The 22,535-nt window shown below is 42.2% G+C and overlaps 1 protein-coding gene across 5 annotated transcripts in view; it reads left to right on the plus strand.

The window, feature by feature from the left end:
• Astn2 (astrotactin 2) overlaps positions 1-22,535 on the plus strand; it is a 987,955-nt gene that overhangs the window by 196,768 nt on the left and 768,652 nt on the right. For all 5 annotated transcript variants that reach the window (XM_057784267.1, XM_057784266.1, XM_057784268.1 and 2 more), the window contains exon 3: positions 14,517-14,901. In XM_057784267.1, coding sequence (XP_057640250.1) covers positions 14,517-14,901 — 385 coding nt within the window. The remainder of the gene's footprint in view (positions 1-14,516; positions 14,902-22,535) is intronic.

A 22,535-nucleotide genomic window follows, 5' to 3' on the forward strand; every position in this document is an offset into this window, starting at 1 on the left:
CACTGTACTCTGAGTGACATTTTCCTCTTAGAATATTTCCTTTCTTTTTTCAAAATAATCATGCTAATTATGCAGACATCTACATAAGTAAGCAAAAATAAAACATTTCAACTAGATAATGAAGGTTGACTTGAAATATCTATCCCATGTACATTCATCGTCTTTCATGTTGCTTCAAAAAGGTAGAAAGAACCAAAGGAAGGAAACAGCTATTTGATTCACAGATTCAGAGGTTTCAGTTCATCATTGCTTGGCCCCGTTGTTATTTCTTGGACTGAAGCAAAGCATAGACAGCAGAGCAAATCTTACTTCAAGACAGCTAGAAAGCAGAAAGAAGGGAGAGCTCTGTGGTGAGACAGAACATCAGAGATAAAACTGCAGAATCCACATTCTCCAATAAGGCTCCGCCTTCCATTGTTTCCACGGCTACACTGGAGCGCATTTGATTCTGGACCCATTAGTGTGTTAGTGATTAGGACTAAGTCCTCCTTCTTCTATCCCTTTCTAAACATCCCGCAGTTGAACATTGCATTAAGGACCAAACCTTCAATACATGTGACACTTCTACCCAGATAGCAATAACAGGCTTGGATTTTTCTCTGAAATGTAATATCTTAGGGTTACTATAGCTGTGATGAAATAACATGACTAAAGCCAGTTGGAAAGGAAAAGGTTTATTTGGATTAAGCTTTCACAGTTCATCATCAAAGAAATCAGGACAGGGACACAAGCAGGGCAGGAATCTGGTGACAGGAGCTCAGGCAGAGGCCACAGAGGAGTGAGTGCTGCTTTCCAGCTTGCTCCCCTTGACTTGCTCAGCCCTCTTGCTCTCTTATAGAACCAAGGACTACCAGCCAAGGGGTGGCCCTTCCGATGATTCCTAGGACTTCTCCCATCAATCATTAATTTTGAAAATACCCTACAGGCTTGTCTACAGTCTGATCTTTTGGAAACATTTTCTCAGTTAATGCTCCCTATCTGATGACTCTAGCTTGTGTCAAATTGGCATAAAATCAGCCAGTACAAATAGTGATAGTTTTGAGAGTATGTTGTAGTTGTGTTTGGCTACACACTCATTTGCACATAATACTTGGTAACTTTCCAATATTTGTATGTGCTTCATCCAATCTAATTCTCCCATTCACTCTAAGAGTCAGGTAAGGTTAGTTATTGTTGCTAGTTGATTGGTGAGGAATGTAGGCTACAAGAGGGTGAGTCACTCTCCCAATATCTCATTAAAAGGATTCAGGTCCCAGTTCTAGCTTCCCTGAGCCTGGCACAGATCAAGGTTCAGTATTATTCTATGACATTTTGCTTCTGAATAAGGATGGAAAGTCCCACAGGAACTGGAAGCAGTCCCTCCTCACTGTTACCAGCTGTTCCCGAGGCTCCCAGCTTGCTCTGTTGCACAGAGGAAGGACAGTTCCTCAAACCAATCATAGACACAGAAGTGGGAAGGATAGTGATAGGATTCCTCCATGAGTTAGGGAAAGAAGCTACAATAAAAAAAAAAAAGGGCCCACCTCTAAACACAATAATTGAAACACAGAAAAACCTGGGAGGGATCTGCACCTGTTTGCATTGCAGTGAAATTTTGAAAAGTATATTGATTAAAAAAGGGAAAACAATGTAGATGCTTTGGGAGATGGGTGGAGGAAATAAAGCCTTCCTAGGAAGGTTTTTGTGTGAGTATAATAATAATAACAGCAATTTAGTGAGAACATTCTATTGATGCAGTTAATAGATATTGGGTTTTTAGAATTCCTGTATCCTCCTCCCTTAAAACTGCTTGAAAGTTGAGAAAAAGAATGAAACAGTTGGAGATTAACATTTTATCTTTGCTAATGTGAAAAGCTCTAATAAGGAATATGTCAGATAGGTTCTTCCCTAGTCAACCTAAGTACCAAGTGTTTGATACCCTATCATGTGGACATTGTTCTCTTTAAAACCAAAGTATTAGTCAGAGACCTTTCTACAGTAAAGAAGAAGTAAAGAGAGTCCCCAGTCCTCATTCCATTTCCTCTGTTTCCTTGAGCCCCTGGCCTCAGCGGGAAGCCTCAGGACATGGCTAGAGAACAAGGAAGAATTTGTGACTAAAATAAAAGGGTTCTCCTAAATGTAGGTGGCCAAGGATTGGGGCTAGACCAAAAGGATGGGTGCCTCTCTTCCTACTTTTTCCTTCTGCTCACCCCATATTTCCACCCACTTCCCTTTCGAAGTCTCCCCAAATCTCCATTGTCAAGGAGTACCTTATCCTTCCCGTATCCTGCAAACATTTCAGAAGACCCCATTTGGTGTCTTAAATCAGTGCAGATGAATATTCATCCACTGTATCTGGATAACCTCATGCAGGAAATTATTAACCTGACCTAACTTCCTGGGTGAATTGGAAAATCAGATTGAATGTTGGATGTACTTTCACAGGCAGAAGAATGAGATTCAGAGAAGAAATCAACCTACCTGTGAGCACTGGCTCAGAAAGTGTCATGGGTGGTATTTGAATTTGACTGCTCCTCATCTGCCATGGTTTGTCAGGCCTCAGATACCAATGCCAAACCCACCTGGTGACCATGTTTCCTGTGTGACTTCTGCAGGTTAGAAACAGAACAGGAAATTCTTAGGACTAAATCAGTTTGTGGATGTCTAGATCTGTCAGGGAAATTGAAGGGACTGTATGCACACTGTGAATTTTTCTGCACAAAAATATTTTTGCCGGGTTGGAGAGATGACTCAGTGGTTAAGAGCACTGACTGCTCTTCCAGAGGTCCTGAGTTCAATTCCCAGCAACCACATGGTGGCTCACAGCCATCTATAATGAGATCTGGTGCTCTCTTCTGGCCTACAGGCAGGATACTTGACTGACTGAATGAATACATAAATAAATCTTTAAAAAAAATATTTTTGCCTATTTTGTTTCATTTGAGCCCTAAGCCTTCTCTGTGGAATTTCTTCTCCTAAGTTCAAATGTTCTCTTCCTACAATGCATGTACCATTTGATCTTCTGTTCGGCACAGACACCCGGAATTTAAAAAAACAACAACAAAAAAGAGGCCTTATTTCTATCTCTCTTGGCTATTTTCTTTCCTGGTTGAATTTCTTTAGTTTTCATATTATGTATTTCTTCAGAGGCTGCTGGATTTAAATAATGGAACCAGTAGTCTTTCCTCAGCATAACAAAGTGGATAGTAAACTGCCAGGAATTCATATCCATCCAGGCTCAGTATTGAAAGCAATCATTTTCAGATGACATTGGTGAAGGAAATTGACTTGAAGTTATCATGGACTTCAGGTGGGACTTGAATCCACGACTACTATCATTTTAGAAAAACAAATGCAAAGAGACACAGGAAAGAGTGAAATGAAGATGGACACATAAATTGGATGCCGCTGCCATAATGCAGGGGACATTGATTTAGATTTTGATCAATATAACAGTTGGTAGATCCCCTGAATCAGTAGAAAGAGCATGGTCCACTGGTTTACCCTGAGGATTGATTTCTGTTGTCAAGGGGAAGAGTGACTTGAAGTGTGAAATTATTAGCAGTAGTAAAATCAGGCCTGGCGAGCGAACTCATTGTATAATAAACTTTCTGTGGGAGCATCATTACCTAAATTTAGATCCCCAAAACTCAATTACAAAGTTGGGCATGATGGTGCTGAGGGCCAGAGACTGGAGAGCCCTGAGGCTCTGTCTGGCTACCCTCTTCTAACCAATCATTAAACTGCATATTCAACTGGAGAACCTGTCTCAAAAGATGAGGTGCATATTAATAAAGATAGTTGGTGTTGACCTCTGACCTCTGTGGATGCAGGCACATGTACATGTACACACGTGTGTATAAGCACGCATACACCACCCACACAAGAGTAAAGCATTAGGTAGGGAGACAATTATCTTTGCTAACTTTAGCTTCTCAATATTGTGAGCTCTGTTTTGTTTGTTTTTTGTTTGTTCTGTTTTGCTTTAAGTTGGGAGATCAAATCAGGAAGGTGGGGAGGAACGAGTGAAGCATCCCCACCCTCCCATCAGGAATGGGGGCAACTTTTGCCCATGCTCTTGTCAGTGTACACACTGGCCACCTATTGTGTCTGTTGTCTTCCTATTCTTTACTATTCCTGGGCATCTCATGCTTGACTCCCTGCCCCTCATAACTCACAGTCCTGGGGATTTCCTGGTCAGTCTCAGTGGGGGAGATCCTTAGGTCTTTATGACAATTGACAGTTCCATCACCAATGGCCAAAAAATGGTAGGAAAAGTGCACCTTTGTAAAGACTCCTATTGTGTGGCTGGTAATAGGTTTTGAAGAAGCTTGGTAGAAGATGACAGAAGCACTGGATGCATAGTCCTCCGGATATGTGGCATTGCTGTGTAGTTGCAGTTATCTCAGAGTTAGTGAGTGGTGCTGTTCAGAGTCCTCTTCCTTTCATGACAGTTTCTGTACTTGGCATTGCATACAAATTGTTCTGCAGCATACAGTTATTTTATGAGCAAAACCAGAGGCAGGGGATTCCTTGCATAGAAAATCAAGGTGGCAAGCATGGAGCAAGGGCCCAACAAGCAGAGCCCATGAGGACTGGAGTTTAGTTTCCCATCATTCACCTAGATGACAGGTGGGCATGGCAGCCCACACCGAACCTCAACACCCTGAGGTCAGAGACATGGCATCCTTAGAACAAGGGGCTGTGTCTCTTTGCTTAACTAGTGTGCTTTGTGTTCAAGTAACCCTGCCTCATTATATAAGATGATTCTGAGTGTCACCCCCTAACATCTACCTGCACATATGAATTTGCATGCATACCAACAACTAGGGAGGAAAAGAAGGGGCAACAGCAAGACTTAAAAGAAAGAGACTGGCCCAGAGCTTTATAGCCTATCAGCTTGGATTTAGACCCAAATTCAGTGCTTTTGAGCTACATCCTGACTGGCCTTTTTCATGGAGTGCTCCAGTATTTCCATACATATGCAGGAGCTGCAGTAGTTTGTAAAGTCTGGAGTTTGGACCAAGTTTTGTTTCTTTTTCTCAAACATCAGAGACTAGCTATACGTAAATATATTTGTCTCCTAGTAATTCCTATAGTGTACTTTCCTTTCCTAAAAATCAATAAGGGATTAAAAACATTAATTTCTTCATTCTTTAAATATGTCTCGTCTCTGGTTGAGCATAGGATTCTGAAATAGTTCAGGAACTTCCCTGGGCTCAAGGAGCTAACGCTACTTAGAAAACCATCCTATTCATTCATTCATTCATTCATTCATTCATTCATCTTTCATAAATAGCCACAATTATTTGTTAAAAGCCAACAGTGTACTAAGAGTTATTCTTCATGCTTAAGAAGAAAATAAATCATTGCCATTTATTAATAATCAAAATTCCATTCCTATTGGGGCACAAAACATTGAACACATTAGCATGGAATATAACTGAGTGCAGGGAACATAGTGGGATAGTGGAAGCTAATTGAAGACAAGGACTCTACTAGAACGGGCTACAGTGAGAAGAAAAGGCTCGTGAACAAAGTCCCAGTTGCAGGTTCCTCCCCTTCCTTGGGGCCATACCAAGCCTTCGTTTCTTTATTATGATTTTTAAAGACCTTGCCTATAGAAAACTTACTTTACATGCCTTGACTTTGAGTTTTAGACTACAGTGCTACTTCAGGAATCTCTATAGTTGGCATAGTGCTGACGGTTGGCATACGGGTGGGAATCTCTTTGTAGATTTGGGAGCCTGCAATGAAATGAAGGATGAAGGCTATTCTCATCACCCCTTCTCAGCATCTCCTCTCTGATGGTGACAGTTCCAGGATGGTACCAGCACATGGATTTGGACTCTAAAAGCAAATGTGTGCTCTGACAATAACCAACCCTGCAACCTCGGGCAGGGTGCCCTGTAGGAGGCTTAGTGTCCTCAATTGCTAAATGAAGTTAAGGATGCCTAACCTATTTGGCTGCTGCGGCCATCGAGTTTATGTTTCCTAAACCATCATGAATATGAGGTGTGGATTCTTTGTTGGCTTCTTTGGTTTATAAGGGACAAGGGACAGACTAGGGTTTCTGATTCCTTCTTCAGTGCATTTTTTCCTAAGCCAGAACTCATGACACCATCATTCTGTGAGCACTGGTGTGTTAGATCCTCTTTGTGCAGTTGTGCAATTAATCTTCACAATGCTGTCATTCAGTGGAGACTATTGTCTTTTGCTTTCAAATGAAAGAGCAGAGGCCCCAGAAAATGCATTGACTACCTAGGGCTTTCCAATTGGTAAATGACAGTGAGGACACTACAACTGTTGCCTACTGTGTTGCTCAGTGGGCTCTCTAGTAATTCAGTCCAACTATGGGTAGTAATATACTTGATTGAATGAGTAGCTCTCCTCCCTTTTAATTTGTCTTTAATTGGAGTTCCAGGGAAGTGTATTTTATTCCTGCTCCCTCTATGATTTGCACTGGAAGCTGTGTGAAACCCTTTGCTCCTCACTGTTTCCCCCGGCATAGATTTTATCCAACTGTATATGGTAGTAATTATCTTCTTGCATATCTATTCCCCCAAACAACTGCAACTTTCTCAAGGGCAAACCTATGCATTTCTAAATCCAGGCAAAGAGTTTGGCACAGGGTTGGGATATAGCAACAAGGTGTTACAGTTAAGACCTTGAACAGGAGGATTGTGAGCTTGAGGACAGCATGGGTAACACACAGTAAGTTCCAGATTGGAGTTAGACAATGTTGTGTAATCTTATTTCAAAATGGAAAACATAGTGTAATTTTATCTAATCTCTCCAACAACTCATTTGGGTGAGTGTTACTATTCCCAAGTTAGAGCTGGGAAAAATGATAGACTTTCCTAAGGTCACACACTGGAAAGGTGACAAACAAGTTCGAGACAAAGTAAACTTGACTCTATCTGTTTCCAGATGTGCTTTAGCAGTTCAGAGAATGACCAGATCTAGGAATTTGGGCAGAGCCCCTCCCTGACCCCAGTGTCCATCTGTTTATCTCAGTGACTAAGAGAATGGGAAGAGAATGAATCCTACTCAGTCTCCTACCCTCTCCATTATTCATCCTTGCAAGTGGGATCTGACGCAGAGCTTGAGGGGCCACCTAAGGATATGGAGTGGGGTACTGATTTATGTTAAATGGCCTGTGTGAATTATCCTCTGCTCTCTGTTACTTACAGATGGAGAGTTGCCAGACAGCTGTAGGTGTACTTCAGTCATCGAGCCTCATAGAGGCATTCATAATGAACTCATTCATTCTTTCTTTCAACGATCTACTAGGTGCCATGAACCATTCACACTCATTCTGAAAAAAATAAAATAAAATAAAACCTGGCCCTTCCATTCATTGATTCTCAGAATAGACATAAAGTAGGTGCATAATGACACCTACTCACTGTCAGACCCTGGAACACATCCTGAGAAATATACAGCTGATTAAGGGTCTGTTTAAGGGAGCAAGCTGTATGCAAGTTGCATTACAATTTCCCATGCTCTATTATAGATAGGCATGAGTCAGTGGGGAGAGCAAGTGGGCACTTGACCCAGCCAGGGAAAGTACATTTTAGAGAACCTGTGACTCTGGAGTTAAGGCTTAAAGGACTAAATAATACAATCAGGTGGGGGCAGTTTAGTCAGAGGATCAGTGTGATCAAGAATGCAGAAGCGAGTTGCATAACTGCTGCAGTGCCTTTACCAGATTTGTGGTGCCAGGCCAAGAGGCAAAAGAAAAGCTTAGAGATTTTCCATCTGTCCCAAGGTCTCCAAGACCAATTTTGGCTTTCTAATCTTCTAGAATATCATCTAGCAACGATGACTGCTCTCGGTCATTTGGGCTAGTGTTGTTGGTATATACCTATAATCCCAACTTTGGACAGGCAGAAGCAGGAAGATCTCACATTCAAAGCCTACTTGGACTAAGAAGCAAGTTGCAGACCAGCCTGTGTGGTTCTATCTGAAAATACACCAATTAATACAGAGGTAGCGAGAATATTTTTAAAAGCACACAGTTTTACCTTCTCACTCCAAAGAGGGGACATAGGCATGCCGCACAGCCTGGAGGCAGTATTGCATGCAGCTACACTATCAAGACTATCTCATATCACTGGGTGTGGCAAAAAAGTGACCTCATAATGCCTCGTGTTTTTAAGGGAAATAAGGTTTGTCCTCAACAATAGGAATGTTACATCTCCTTAGCTCTGCTAAATGCAGCTCAGTGTGTTTAATGTGGTGGTGTATAACATGATCTCATTGAGTTCTCCACATGTCTCCTCAGTTACATGTTAGTAACCCTGCTTGCAGATGAGAAAGGAGGAAAGTAAGTGAATTAATCACAGTAGAGCCATGGTCCCAGCTAAGCCTGACTGGCTCCTGGTCAGGACTTCAGGCCTGAGTGTTCATTGGCTCTCCTTCGGACACATTGCTACAGGATTCAGGTGTGTGAATATTTAGCTCCTTTTCCGATATTTAAACTGGAAGGCAGTAGGTGGAAAAGGAATACATTCAAAAGAACCACAGTGTTTCTGCCTTTGGCGTTGTCTTGGGAAATAAAATATGCGTCTAAGACATACATGATAAATCGGTGACTTGTTTAAAAGAAAATACTTTTTATTTTCTTTAATGAGGCCTTCTTAAACAGGTCAACCATTATATCCCTAGAGGCAAAGAAATAAATGTAGATAAATGTAACTAATTATATACATGCAGAGGGGTGTGAGTATGTAGTTACAGATGTGAATTTGTATTAAGTATTTTTATGCAACACCTTATCTTTTAATGTGCATTTATCTTCTTTTAGCTAATTGATTGTTTATGCATAAACACATCTTTTATTCCATTTTGGGCTAAGATCTTGCATAACCAAGGGTATATTATTCAGGAAGTCTTTAATACTTAGGTCGTTCTCTGGCCCAATGACAGAATCCAGACTTCATTGTCATCATTGGTACTTTCTTCTTCCCCCGTCCTGTCAATCAATCTTTCAATTCTGTTATATACGTCTTATATCAACCACAGTTGTTAAGTAGTCGACTGCCCACATCCACTGACTTAGTTTCAGTTTTCATAATCGCTCTTAGACCTGGGGCTCTCAGTTGCTGGTATCAGTGACCCATGTTCCTTGAACCAGTTGATTTTTTTACATGACTTTCCTGTACATTTAGTTCATTTTTCTCACCTCTGCTCACTCCTCACTAGATGGTAACAGCAACCCTATACCTACCCCAGCTGCGAAAATCACAGTTATCCCATTTCCAAATAACTCCAGGGACACAAATTTGTCCCATATAAAAACTACTGTTTAAACATGCCATCAGAAACCTTGGTGGCCTCGATTTCTGTCTCCCTGCTACACCCAATGTGATCATTCTGCAGGTCACAGCATCTTTTTACCAGACTACATCAAAATTAAAATCTATGGAGTCCTCATGAGTATCTCGAAAGTGTACATTGGAGACTAGGTTACTCACAAAGATGGAGACCTGTGTGACAGGCACTTGAACTCCATACCACCAGACTCCCAATTGAGTCAATGAGGGATGAACTCGATCTCTGTTTAGCTCAGCATTCATTGTGGTAGGAAAATGGTTTGAGAGTTACAGAAAAAGGGAGATAAAGTCAAGATCACTTGGCATTCATTAAAAGGATCACGATGAAATATAACACAAACTGGAGGAAAATGGAAGGTCACAGGATCATTTTCATTAAGCAAATTTTCCTGATTGACAAGCTTATTAGTAGCTTTGGTGGACACTGACTATAAACTCTGCCTTTGAAACCTTTGTGGACATGTTGTGATCTTGGCCAAATCACTCTCATTTTTTTTTTCCAGTGATAGAAACACGTTTTTTATCTGCACCACAAAGGGATCAGATTACTTTCTTACAGTCCTCACAGCTTATGCATGGACTGAAGCCCCAGTGGGACTTCTCAGACAACCTGGAGGCCTGTGCCATGCTACCAAACTAAATTTGTCACTAGGCATCTGGCCAAAAAGAACATCCTATGGGTCACCTGCCCAAAGCTATAACAGGACTGGCTGCCAGGGACCAGAAACAAGCAGCAAGAAGGGAAGGACATTACTTGGGAGAATATGCATGTTCACAGCCCTGAGGATTAAAGGCCCGTGCTCTTATCACTGCTGAACAGAGTATTATAAATCCAGTCTTAGAATACAAAATCCCCTGGCGGCTTGGCCATTGTGAGGGAATATTAAAAAGGCTGGAGACAGAAATAATCAGTTTCCGAATGACACATTGTCAAATAAAGCGTTTTCCACATTATCCTCGTCTTTCCTTTCTCTTGCTTCTTCTGCCATGCCTGGATATTTTAACATGGAAAGTAGATGAAAACGAAGCCAGGCTGAAAGCATACTAACTCTGCCTTCTCTGAGGGCTCTGTTGGTAGGGTGTTGGGAGTGCCAGTTTTTAGACTCAGCAATTAATGAGTGTTAATATTGTTTGTGTAAGCAAACTTGGTGAAGGTGCTCAGAGAAAAAGCAAAGCTGCTAAGGGGTCGTACAGATTATCACCAGGAGTTCCATGCCTGCTATGGTTGGAGCTAATGGCAGGGCCTTGTATTTTGCATTTTTCTGATGTGTCAGTGAGGGTTTTAGGCACCTGTGTGTTTCTTGCAATTTCTGTACCAGCAATTCACCAAATACTAGAAAACAGCAGTTCAGAACCCAGACTGGAAAGCTGGCCAGGCAGATGATCCGCCAGTAGCAGTGTAGTCAGATAAATGGTAGCCCTAAAAGACTGAGAGGAAGGAAGAGGCAAAGATCCTGTGATGGTTCATGTGAAACACAGATTGATGAGCCTGAGAATGTGTGTATATAACACATCTCTATATGGATTTGTGAGTGTGTTCCTGAAGAGGTTTAATGCAGTGGTAAAAGACTCATCTGAAATGTTATAGCACTATCCCATGGTTAGATAGAATAAAAGAGGGGGCAAACAAGAAATTCTGCATTCTCTCTGTCTCTTCTCCAATGCCACAATATATAATGGACTGAAACTATCAGCAAAATAAATATTTCGTCTTTCCTTCCTTGTTTTATCAAGTGTTTATTCATGGTGATATATGTCCTCAGAAGAAATAATCTCTAAACTGAAAAGCTGGGGGCTCATATGAGCACATCATCTTCCTGCTGCTCCTACAATCAACCATCATAAGCTAGGTGGCTTAAAACCAAATAAAGCCACTCTCTCATAGTTCAAGCAAATGCCAACAGGGTCACTGATTCTGGAAGCTCTGTTGGAGAGGTTGCTCCAGATTGTGAAGGAAGGCCCATGGACCGGTAGTATTCTTTGCCTGTAACTAGGTCACTCTAATCTCTGGCTCTGTGTTCACCTTACCTTCTTTCTATGGGTTCATGCCTCTATAGTCTCTCCTCTTAAAAAGACGGAAGCCATTTTGTTTAGGGTCCTTTCTAATCTCATATGTTCTCATCTTAACGGATCACATCTACAAAGTTCCAATTATCAAATGAAGTCACCTCTTAAGATTCCGTGAGGGCATGTTCCTCGGGGTACCTTATTCACTACACTTTAGGTGGAGGGTCAGTGAGTTGGCATAAGGGATCATCATATTATGGGGACAGGCTAACCAGCCAGTTTGCTCTAGGGTGAGTGATTCCAGGCAGGACAGGTGAGTCTTGCCGAGAATGGAAGCGTGTGAAGGAAGCAGGAGTCCAGTCATGAAGGTTACCGAGTGCCAGGCTGGATGTTATCCTGTCACTGGCTAGAGTGGAGGAATTGAGAAACTAAATGAAGGAGGCTTCTTTCTGTGGTGCAGACCTTTTACTCACATCGTGTCTTGTGTTTTTTAATTTTTAGCACAATTCTTTACAGTGGGAATAATCATTTGCAAAAGAGCCTATTGGAGGCCAAGGAAGTAAACAGACTTGTCACAGCCATCAGCAAGCCGGAAATCAGAGCATCACAAGTCCAGGACACAGCATTTTCACATTGCACCCCTCTATGCCCTCATCCTCGCTTGCCTCTGCTGGGGAATCTGTGGCCCCTTCTCAGAAACTAAATAGAGAAAGTAGTATGATCCTGCAGAAAGATATCTAAGGAAGGTCCAGAAGAGATGGGGTCTGGGGATCCACTTTTTCTCTTTTATCTCTTCCCCCCTCTCACCCTCAGAGCACAGTGAAGTTCCCAGATCCATAAAGAAGTAAATCAAGTACCTTTGTCCTCACTTGTGCACTTTCAGACTCACGCAAAGCCTCTGCTAACTAACAGACTGCTGGGATTTTCCTGGGACTTTCAGCCTTCATCCATCCTTATTTATCTTAAAAAAGACCCAAGATGTTCCCCCTCTCAAAGTAGATTTTGGATCTGGTTGTCCCTGAGACCAAATGGGCTCACTGTACCAGCCCTGAGCCTTGGCGTCTTCTTGACCTGCTTTATGAAAATCCACAGTCCTCGGCACCTCATCTCTCCCTCTCTCCATGGCTTCTGCTTTACTCTGAAGGGTTTTCCAGTCATCAGGGTCTGGGTTTGCTCCTGCTGTGTGCTCAGGACCTGGATGGCCGAGCTCTGCTGATACATCAGTTGCTCTTCCTTTTTCTCTACTTGTCCCTGGTGAAAGAAGGTGGAGTAGGAATGTGGCTCCCTTGGTGTGTGTATAGCATCCTTAGCCATTGCTGGTGGCTCAACACACTATTTCTCCCTGCTGCGTCACTCATCTTCCTTTCATATGTAGATTGTCCAAATGAGACAATGGTATAGCAGTGGTCTCTCACGATTCCTATGCTAATGTACAGTCCTCCAGTAGGTAGTGAGCATTTTCCCACATTTTAGATTTTGACCACCAACTCTTTAGTTGCCATGACTCCTGCTTACCATCTGCCAGTTTCTGGTGAGTTCTCCACACCCGTCAGCTCTCAACTCATCTCCTTTCAAAGAAGGTTTTGACTCACACATTTCACATATACTTGAAAAATTATACATATGCATATCTACATAAACATATGTAATGGAGATATGTTTAATTTGTCTTACTGGTTGCTAAGTTCTGATATCTAGGGAAATATTCCTTGGGATCTTAATGTAGATCACTGCCAATGTCAAGGCACGATGTCAGTTTTCTTCCAATGCTCCCATCTCAAACTTATACCTAGCTACTTTTGAGCCTCACCCTTTTTGGGAGATGATGCATCTTTCACTATAGTATGTTTTTGGGTCTTTTATAAAAGAAAATTATAGTTTAATTGTGTGTGTAGTCAGCAGGATGTCAGGACCACGTTAGTGGAAAGACAGTAATATGTCTTAATAGTATCCCCTGCAGTCACCCTCTCTCAAGATGCTGTGTTCAAGGTTAATTTCTGATTCCTTGGGGACAAGCTATAGTGACCAGGACTTGGTTGTGCCTGCAGTAAGATTATGGTCTAACTGCTTGAATGAAATGGACAGAATATAATCTTTAGAATTAAGAAACAAAAACACACAAAATGAATTAGTAAGCATAATATTCCAATCCCATTTCCACACTATGACCACTTCACATATAAGCAGGGTGCCCCTCTCTCAGTGTGGTATCACACCAGCAGAACTGAACAGAGTGGCACCTCGTCTCCAAAGCATGGAACATGATACAAAGGGAGGAAAGAGCAACAACTCCAGTGCAGGTTTTTCTGGCATTGTGGAGTCTAGGGGAGACTCTAAGACGTCTACTGTCCACCGTTGGCCAGGACCAGGGAGATAAATGCACATTTGGGGAAGAGGAACTTGTAGACCAGATCATTTCATGAATTTTACAAATCAGTTTAGTTACACTTGTAGACATGGCGCCATATTTCTCAGTAATGTATCATCTGCAGAGGTGGGAGGTTAAAGGTAAATTAACGTCAGTTTTCCTTAAGTTTCTGAGTAAAGGAGCCTTACAAAGCTTTGCTTTCCTTCCCCTGTTTATTCATTCGTTCTACTACATTTTTAAGCACTGACTTTGTCCCAGGCCCCTTCTTGAAAATCAAAGACTAAAGGACTGAAAAGTGAACACAATATAAACTGTAGAAATGTTTGGATTTGATAATGCAATCTAATACTGTCTTAAGGTTGTAATAGGGTGTACGGAATGTTACTACTGCTTAAGCCTTTGGGGAACTCATTTTGTAGATAATAAAATAAGGCTGAGAGAGTTTGATGGATTGTCCTGGGGCTGATTAGCTGGTAAAAAGAAGAGGAAGGCAGCCACCTGCACTTAACAAGCAAGATGGTTCTAACATGGCTATTAGCAATGTCCTTTCTCTTCATATCAAACTTATAAAGAAGGATGAGTAAAACTCTTACTCATTCTTGATGACTGAGGAATGAAAACAGAGAAGTCAGACTGTTTCCTCAAAGCCTCATGGTTTGTTGACAAAAATAAAAATGTTGGTCTGGGCAGTAGTGTCTCTCTAGCTATAAAACCACAATTTTTGGAATCTGTAGACTCCAGGCAAAGTGAGACAGGAAAGCTTTCTGCCCTACAAACAACAAACCAATGGCCCATACCTGTGCTCTTCTTTCTTCCTACTCCAGGGTGGACTCATTGCACTGCTGCTCCTGTTGCTGGTGTTCACAGTGGCACTATATGCCCAGCGGCGCTGGCAGAAGCGCCGGCGCATCCCCCAGAAGAGCGCAAGCACCGAAGCCACTCATGAGATTCACTATATTCCATCAGTGCTGCTGGGCCCTCAGGCCAGGGAGAGCTTCCGCTCGTCCAGGCTTCAGGCACACAACTCAGTCATTGGTGTACCCATCCGGGAGACCCCCATCCTGGATGACTACGACTATGAAGAGGAGGAGGACCCACCCAGGCGGACCAACCATGTCTCACGTGAGGATGAATTCGGCAGCCAGATGACCCATGCCCTGGACAGCTTGGGCCAGGCAGGAGAAGAGAAAGTGGACTTTGAGAAGAAAGGTGAGCCCCTTTAGCATTCTGTCTTTCCTGGGGAAGACTGGGGCATGGAGAGAGGTGTAGGACTTGGGGGCATAAGCAGGGTCTTTTCAAATCAAACACTGCGAATCTTAGACTTATCTCTCTGCTCTGTTATCATACTCCATCTCTTTTTGTTCTTCTTCAGTGACAGAACTAAAGAGTCAGTAACTGGACTTTTGAGGACATCAGAGTTCACTGTCCAATACCACTGAGTTTTTCTTAACTACCTGCCTTGACAGTCTTCTCACTGCTGAAACTATGTCCCATTTCTGCACATTCTTCTTAGAAGGTTTTGTTTTTTCTTCTGTGGAGCTTGAAAACTGTTTTTGTCCCTCTTGTCTATAAAGAAAGCGAGGTTGATCTTCCGTCTCCAAGAAACATATTGGGAATTCTGACAAAAGAAAAATAGAAAGTGCCCATTGCCTCTGTAAATCAGCCTCTTTAGCCTTTCCCAGTGAAACCCACGTCAGACCTTTCACCATCCGGGAGCTGTCTTCCGGATGGAGATTATCATTTTTCACATCTTAGAGTGTGACACCTAAGCTAACACCCTTTTTTTTTTGTCCAGCTGTGAATGCTCCAGTGTGAGGAAAATAGAATTTTCACTTTCCTCTGGCTTAATGACATATCCCACACCCCAACACACTCTCCAGCAAACTTCAGATGGAAAACAGAAAGCATCTTTAAGAGGGAAAAAAAGAGTTCACCACTAATAGTCTTGTTTACTTTCTTCTTCTCACGATGTCCTTCCTTGCCCTCTCCCTCCCCCTCTTCTGCTCTCCCTAGAATGGAGATAGTACATTGTAATGGAGTCTGCACTTAAAGCATGGCATTTGTTAGCAGTAGGTACCACAGTAGAAACAGAGTTGTTATTGCATTGCAGTATTGCCACTTCTGTGAACCTAGGCAAGTTACATATTCCTCTCCCACCAGATGGTATGGCTGCAAGTGTTCTGCTTTGAAGTGGGACTGGGAGGCTTTAGATTTGCAGTCAATGCCCCCCTGCTACCTGCTTGATATTGACGTTACTCACTTCATCTCTCTTTAAATTGGTTCCAATGGGACAGATACTGTATGAGACCTAGGACAGAAATGTAGAAGACAGACCTCTATCCTGTCCTCAGATAGCATGGTAGGATTCTTCCTGGATCCAAGTCACAGGGAGAATGGTTAAGAAACAAAATCCAAAGCTTGAACAGAGCCCCAAATCTCTCCATGCCACACAGCCAGGATGTGGCAGGGCTGAGAGCAGAGATCCAGGCCCCCAGTCCTTTAGGAATTAAAGCATCTTTTACTGTATAATGTTCTTGTCAACCATGCATGAACAGGGTGGATCATAGGACATCCAACTGGCTGTCCATTTCTCTGTGGTACTGGTTTTTCCCAAGCTTTGTGCTTCTTTAAAATGGATAATCTGTTCATTCCAGGTTCCACACAATTTAGCTCCTGGAAAAGGAAAGGATAGTCTGACTTTTAGGACTGTGACAGCAAAAGACAGAATAGTGTTATACTGGACTGACTGCTGAGAAGTCACGGGAGGGGTCCAGTGCTCTTGGTTACTGCCTGGACTGGACTGACTGCTGAGAAGTCACGGGAGGGTTCCAGTGAACTTGGTTACTGAGATGTCTTAGTACCTGTGTCTTTGAGATCTCCCACCTCTTAACAGCTTAGAGGTCACTCTTCCTTTGTTGTTTGTATTTGTTTGTTTTTCAAACAGAACTCTTTTAGACAAAAAACTATTCTCAGAGTCTCTGAGATTTAAACATCAGTGTTGAAAACACCAGTCAAAAGTCTAAAGAAAATGAATCCATGATTCCTGAAAATTAGGCCGTGCAGTAGAGTACAGGAGGCAGAGGGACCCCTACTTTCCCTCCTCAGTTTACTAGCCAAATGTCTTAAAAATGAGACAGACAAAAATCTTGTTAGATATTATTTGTCTCAACATCACAAAGAATTCCATTTGTCCTTGAGAAGGCAAATGCCAGAAGCTGTTCCTCAGCAGTATGGTTCTGAGTTCACAATCTTTCCTTCACGTGCCAGAGATGGACAATTCCACAGAGATCTAGCCACCTCAGTGCAGATCAAGTCTGCACTCTGTTGCCTCTGGTGATCTACAGAGAGAACCATGAAAGTCTGTTCTTTAGAAGGTACAAAGTATGAACAACATGCAGAGAGGGGCAATCCGTGGGCACTGAGTATCATAATGAAGTTAAGGAATAGGAATAGGCTCCAGTGTTTTAAGTAACATGAGTTAATTATAAGTTACAAGAATTTATGAAAACCTAGCAGAGAATTGTTTCAAGGTTCCAAACTCAAAAGATAAATCATCAAGGAAAAAGAAATATAAATTATTCTGTTTTATCATTGTACACTGTATACCTTTGTGGAATCACCATACTATCTTCCATAAGTATGTATAATTGTAAAAAAAATTAGGGATGCAAAAAGTGACCCTACAGTCTTTTGAAATTATATTGCCAGAGGTAATTCTATATGCACATTTTATTCTTGGAACTTGCCTTGGGCATTATATTGTCTCAGTCCAACTGAGTTGTACCAACCTCCTTTTGAGCTCAAATATGCAGGTTTGCAAGAAGCAGTATTGAAACTGAAGGGAGACACTTTTAAAGTGATAGCTTCTATAGTTTCATGGCTCAAGGATATTGAGAAGGGCTGATGCTCAAATGGGATGCACTGATATACTGTATCCACTGTTAGAAATGGAAATGTTTTTCTGATGCTTGTAAATGCTAGTGTGTCCCTGAGCTGTGTATCCAGCCAGCACATGGTACTCTCCAAATCTTCCTCCTTTCCAGTAATGGCTTTGTGTTTGATACACTGATCGGAAGTTTGCTGGCTGGTGAGAGTTTGTGAGGTGAACGTTCTGTGATGCTTTGGTTATTTTTTTCTTATTTTTATTATTCATTTTAATTGCTTTATAAATAATACCATTCAAAATTCCCACTTCCCCCCTCCTCCCATTTCCCTTCTGCTCTTCCACTCACCCTCCCTCCCTCCCCCTTCAGTCTTAAGAGAGGGCAGGGTTCCCTGCCCTGTGGGAAGTCCAAGGCCCTTCTCCCTCCATCCAGGCTTAGGAAAGTGTGCATCGAAATAGACTAGGATCCCAAAAGCCAGTACATGCAGTAGAGACAAATCCCAGTGCCATTATCATTGGCTTCTCAGCTTGCCCCAATTGTCAGCCACATTCAGAGGTCCAGTTTCATCCCATGCTCATTCAGTCCCAGTCCAGTTGGCGTGGTGAGCTCCCATTAGATCAGGCACACTGTCTCAGTGGGTGGACCAATCTCTTGTGGTTCTGACTTTCTTGCTCACATTCTCCCTCCTTCTGCTCTTCAATTAGACCTTCGGAGCTCATTCCAGTGCTCTGATGTAGGTCTCTGTCTCTATCTCCATCTGTCACCGGACAAAGGTTCTATGGTGATATTCAAGATATTCATCAGTCTGACTATGGGACAAGGCCAGTTTAGGCACCCTCTCCTCCACTGCCCAAGGTCCTAGCTGGGGACATCCCTGTGGACACCTGGGAACTCCTTTAGAGTCAAGCCTCTTGCCAAACCCCAAATGGCTTCCTAAATTAGGATAGCTTCTTCCATGTTCCCATATCCATCCTTCCTCCATCTCAACCATCCCACTCCCACAAGCTCTCCCCAACCCTCTCCTTCTCCCTTCTCTCTCTATCTCTCCCCTTCCCCCAACCTCAATCTCACTCCCATGCTTCCAACTTTTGCCTGCTTGTCTGCTTACAATTTGAAGGAGTATCTATGTATCTATAAATGTTTTTCTTTTGGTTCATCTTATGACTTAGCTTTTCTAGGATCGTGAACTATAGGCTCAGTGTTTTTTGTTTATGGCTAGAATCTACTAATGAGTGAGTATATCCCATATTTGTATTTTGGGGTCTGGATTATCTCACTTTGGATAGTGTTTTCTATTTCTATCCATTTGCATGCAAAATTCAAGATGTCATTGTTTTTTACTGCTGAGTAGTACTCTAATGTGTAAATGTGCCACACTTTCTTTATTCATTCTTCCATTGAGGGGCATCTAGGTTGTTTCCAGGTTCTGGCTATTACATATAGTGCTCCTATGAACATAGCTGAACAAATGCTCCTGTAGTATGATTGGGCATCTCTTGGGTATATTCCCAAGAGTGGTATTGCTGGATCCTGAGGTAAGTTGACTCCCAATTTTCTGAGAAACTGCCACACTGATTTCCAAAGTGGTTGCACAAGTTTGCATTAGTATACTGAAACTCACTTTATTATTTCCTGTGTTGGCCATTATTTTAAATTTTTGCAGTAAAAGGGAGATTACAGACATCACAGTATGTATCATTACTTACGTTGTGATCTAGGCAGATATTCCTGCATCCTGTCAGACAATTTCTGTAAGGCAGACATATTCCTAAGATTGCTGCGTGCAAGAAAATCCATTTTGATCATATTAGACCAAGCATGTGTACTCATTTTTTTTTTTTTTTCGAGACAGGGTTTCTCTATAGCTTTTGGTTCCTGTCCTGGAACTAGCTCTTCTAGACCAGGCTGGCCTCGAACTCACAGAGATCCGCCTGCCTCTGCTTCCCGAGTGCTGGGATTAAAGGCGTGCACCACCACTGCCCGGTTACTCATTTTCACAATGTATTTTGTATTCCCAGGGGATTGTATGGAATATTCTCTACCAAGGCATTTCCTACCCCATTCCATTTATTATTCTTGTAGTATCATACCTTTATTCATATGGCTGCCTTCATTTTATAAGTGAACTTTTCTCTCAGTATATTTTGCCCCTCATTAACATTGGTACTAATTTCTTCTGTTGTCAATGATTGGTCCACTTACTTCCCCATTGTAATAATTCCCTGAATGAAGAGATACTTAAGAAAAGCTTTCCTCTGCTCATCCACATTATCCTGTGGCCAAAGGTAGAGAAATTAAATACATTAATAGCATTATTAAAATAAATACATTAGTAACAGCATTAGATATAAGTAGTGGGCCCCACAGGGATGGGTGCAAAGTTGTCACACAGTCTATGAGACACAGGTCCAGCAGTTTGAACTTGGTTGTGGCTCAGGATGATAGTCTAGTAATTTTCTGTGTCTGTAGGACACAAGCTAGGAGGGTGGGGAATATTAGACTTTTATTGAGTACCTGTAAGGCTCCTGTTATTTCCCTGTGCATTCCCTCATGAAGCCCCTGTCATTACCCTGAATGGGAGATGTATGGAACTGTTGGGTAGAGAATTATTGCTGCTGCTGCTGCTGCTGTTATTAGCTATCACTAGCTGACTACTCTTTGGGAATTTTCAATAGAGTTTACCATTTGAATTTCATGACAACCATATGGGGGGGGGATGTATTAACATTGTCCCCACATCTCACAGGATGTCCCCACATCTCACATCTCTCAAAGAAAGTGAGATTAAGTAATGTGTTCCACTGCCAGTGGCCCCACAGACTGCCAAAGCCTCACAACTTACCCCCACATTCATTGGGCCTAATTTGGTCCTATGCAAGTTACCCTGATATCAGTCCAATGTCTCTCACTTGCTCAGTTCAGCTGTTTCTATGGGTTTCACCATCATGGTCTTGACCCCTTTGCTCATATTATTGCTCCTCACATGTTGGGCTGGTCTCTGGTAGCTCCACCAAGCACTTCACCATAGATCTCTGTATTTGCTTCTTTCAATGGCTGGTTGAAAGTACTATGATGACAGTTAAGGTAGTCATCAATCTGATTACGGGGAAGGCTAGTTAGGCATCCTCTTCCTTGTTGCTTAGTCTTATCTGGGATCATCCTTGTGGGTTCCTGATAATTTTCCTAGTGCTGTGTTTCTCAATAACCCTTTAATGGCTCCCTCAATCCCTAGTTCTTTATCTGACATCTAAGAGCATATTCTTTTTGGAGGTATATCTTGTTCTGCCTAGATATAGTAGTAGGGCATTGGTCATGGCTCAAAGTGATGTGTCAGACTTTGTTGACTTCCTCTGGGAAGTATTACCCTTTCTGAGAAGTGTATAGAGAAGTGCGGTAGGGGAAAGTTGGAGGAAGCCAGAGGAGGGAAACAGGAATGGGGATAGCTATGCAGATAAGAAAGGATTACATTAAAAATTCTTTTTTTTCTTTTTTATTTTTTTTAATTTTTATTTATTTATTTATTTATTAAAGATTTCTGCCTTCTCCCCGCCACCAACTCCCATTTTCCTCCCCTTCCCCCATCAAGTCCCCCTCCCTCATCATCCCTAAGAGTAATCCAGGTTCCCTGCCCTGTGGGAAGTCCAAGGACCACCCACCTCCATCCAGGTCTAGTAAGGTGAGCATCCAAACTGCCTAGGCTCCCACAAAGCCAGTACGTGCTGTAGGATCAAAAACCCATTGCCATTGTTCTTGAGTTCTCAGTAGTCCTCATTGTCCATTATGTTCATCAAGTCCGGTTTTATCCCATGCTTTTTCAGACCCAGGCCAGCTGGCCTTCGTGAGTTCCTGATAGAACATCTCCATTGTCTCAGTGTGTGGGTGCACCCCTCGCGGTCCTGAGTTCCTTGCTCGTGCTCTGTCTCCTGCTCTTGATTTGGACCTTGAGATTTCAGTCCGGTGCTCCAATGTGGGTCTTTGTCTCTGTCTCCTTTCATCGCCTAAATGTTTTTCTTTGGGTTCACCTTCTTAATTAGCTTCTCTAGGATCACGCATAATAGGCTCAACGTCCCCTATTCATGGCTAGAAACTAAATATGAGTGAGTAGATCCCATGTTCCTCTTTTTGGGTCTGGCTCACCTCACTCAGGATAGTGTTTTCTATTTCCGTCCATTTGCCTGCAAAATTCAGGAAGTCATTGTTTTTTACTGCTGGGTAATACTCTAATATGTATATATTCCATACTTTCTTCATCCATTCTTCCATTGAAGGGCATCTAGGTTGTTTCCAGGTTCTGGCTATTACAAAAAATGCTGCTATGAACATAGTTGAGCATATACTTTTGTTGTATGATAGGGCATTTCTTGGGTATATTCCCAAGAGACCTCAATATCAGTCCAAACACACTGAACCTGATAGAAGAGAAAGTGGGAAGTACTCTACAACACATGGGCACAGGAGAACACTTCCTACGTACAACCCCAGCAGCACAGACATTAAGGGCATCATTGAATAAATGGGACCTCCTGAGACTGAGAAGTTTCTGTAAAGCAAAGGACACTGTCACTAAGACAAAAAGGTAACCCACTGACTGGGAGAAGATCTTCACCAACCCCGCAACAGACAAAGGTCTGATCTCCAAAATATATAGAGAACTCAAGAAAGTAGACCGTAAAGGGCTAATCAACCCAATTAAAAAATGGGGCACTGCGCTGAACAGAGAATTCTCAACAGAAGAAGTTCAAATGGCCAAAAGACATTTAAGGTCATGCTCAACTTCCTTAGCGATCAGGGAAATGCAAATCAAGACAACTTTAAGATACCATCTTACACCTGTCAGAATGGCTAAAATAAAAATTCTTAATAAAAATGAGATAAAATATTGTTTTCAAGGTCACACAGCTTTAAAGTGGTTCCAACTTGAGCATGGGAGCTTCTCCGGTACCCACAGGGCAGTGACTA

Source organism: Chionomys nivalis, chromosome 11 (assembly GCF_950005125.1).
Source record: "Chionomys nivalis chromosome 11, mChiNiv1.1, whole genome shotgun sequence".
Lineage (NCBI taxonomy): Eukaryota > Metazoa > Chordata > Mammalia > Rodentia > Cricetidae > Chionomys > Chionomys nivalis.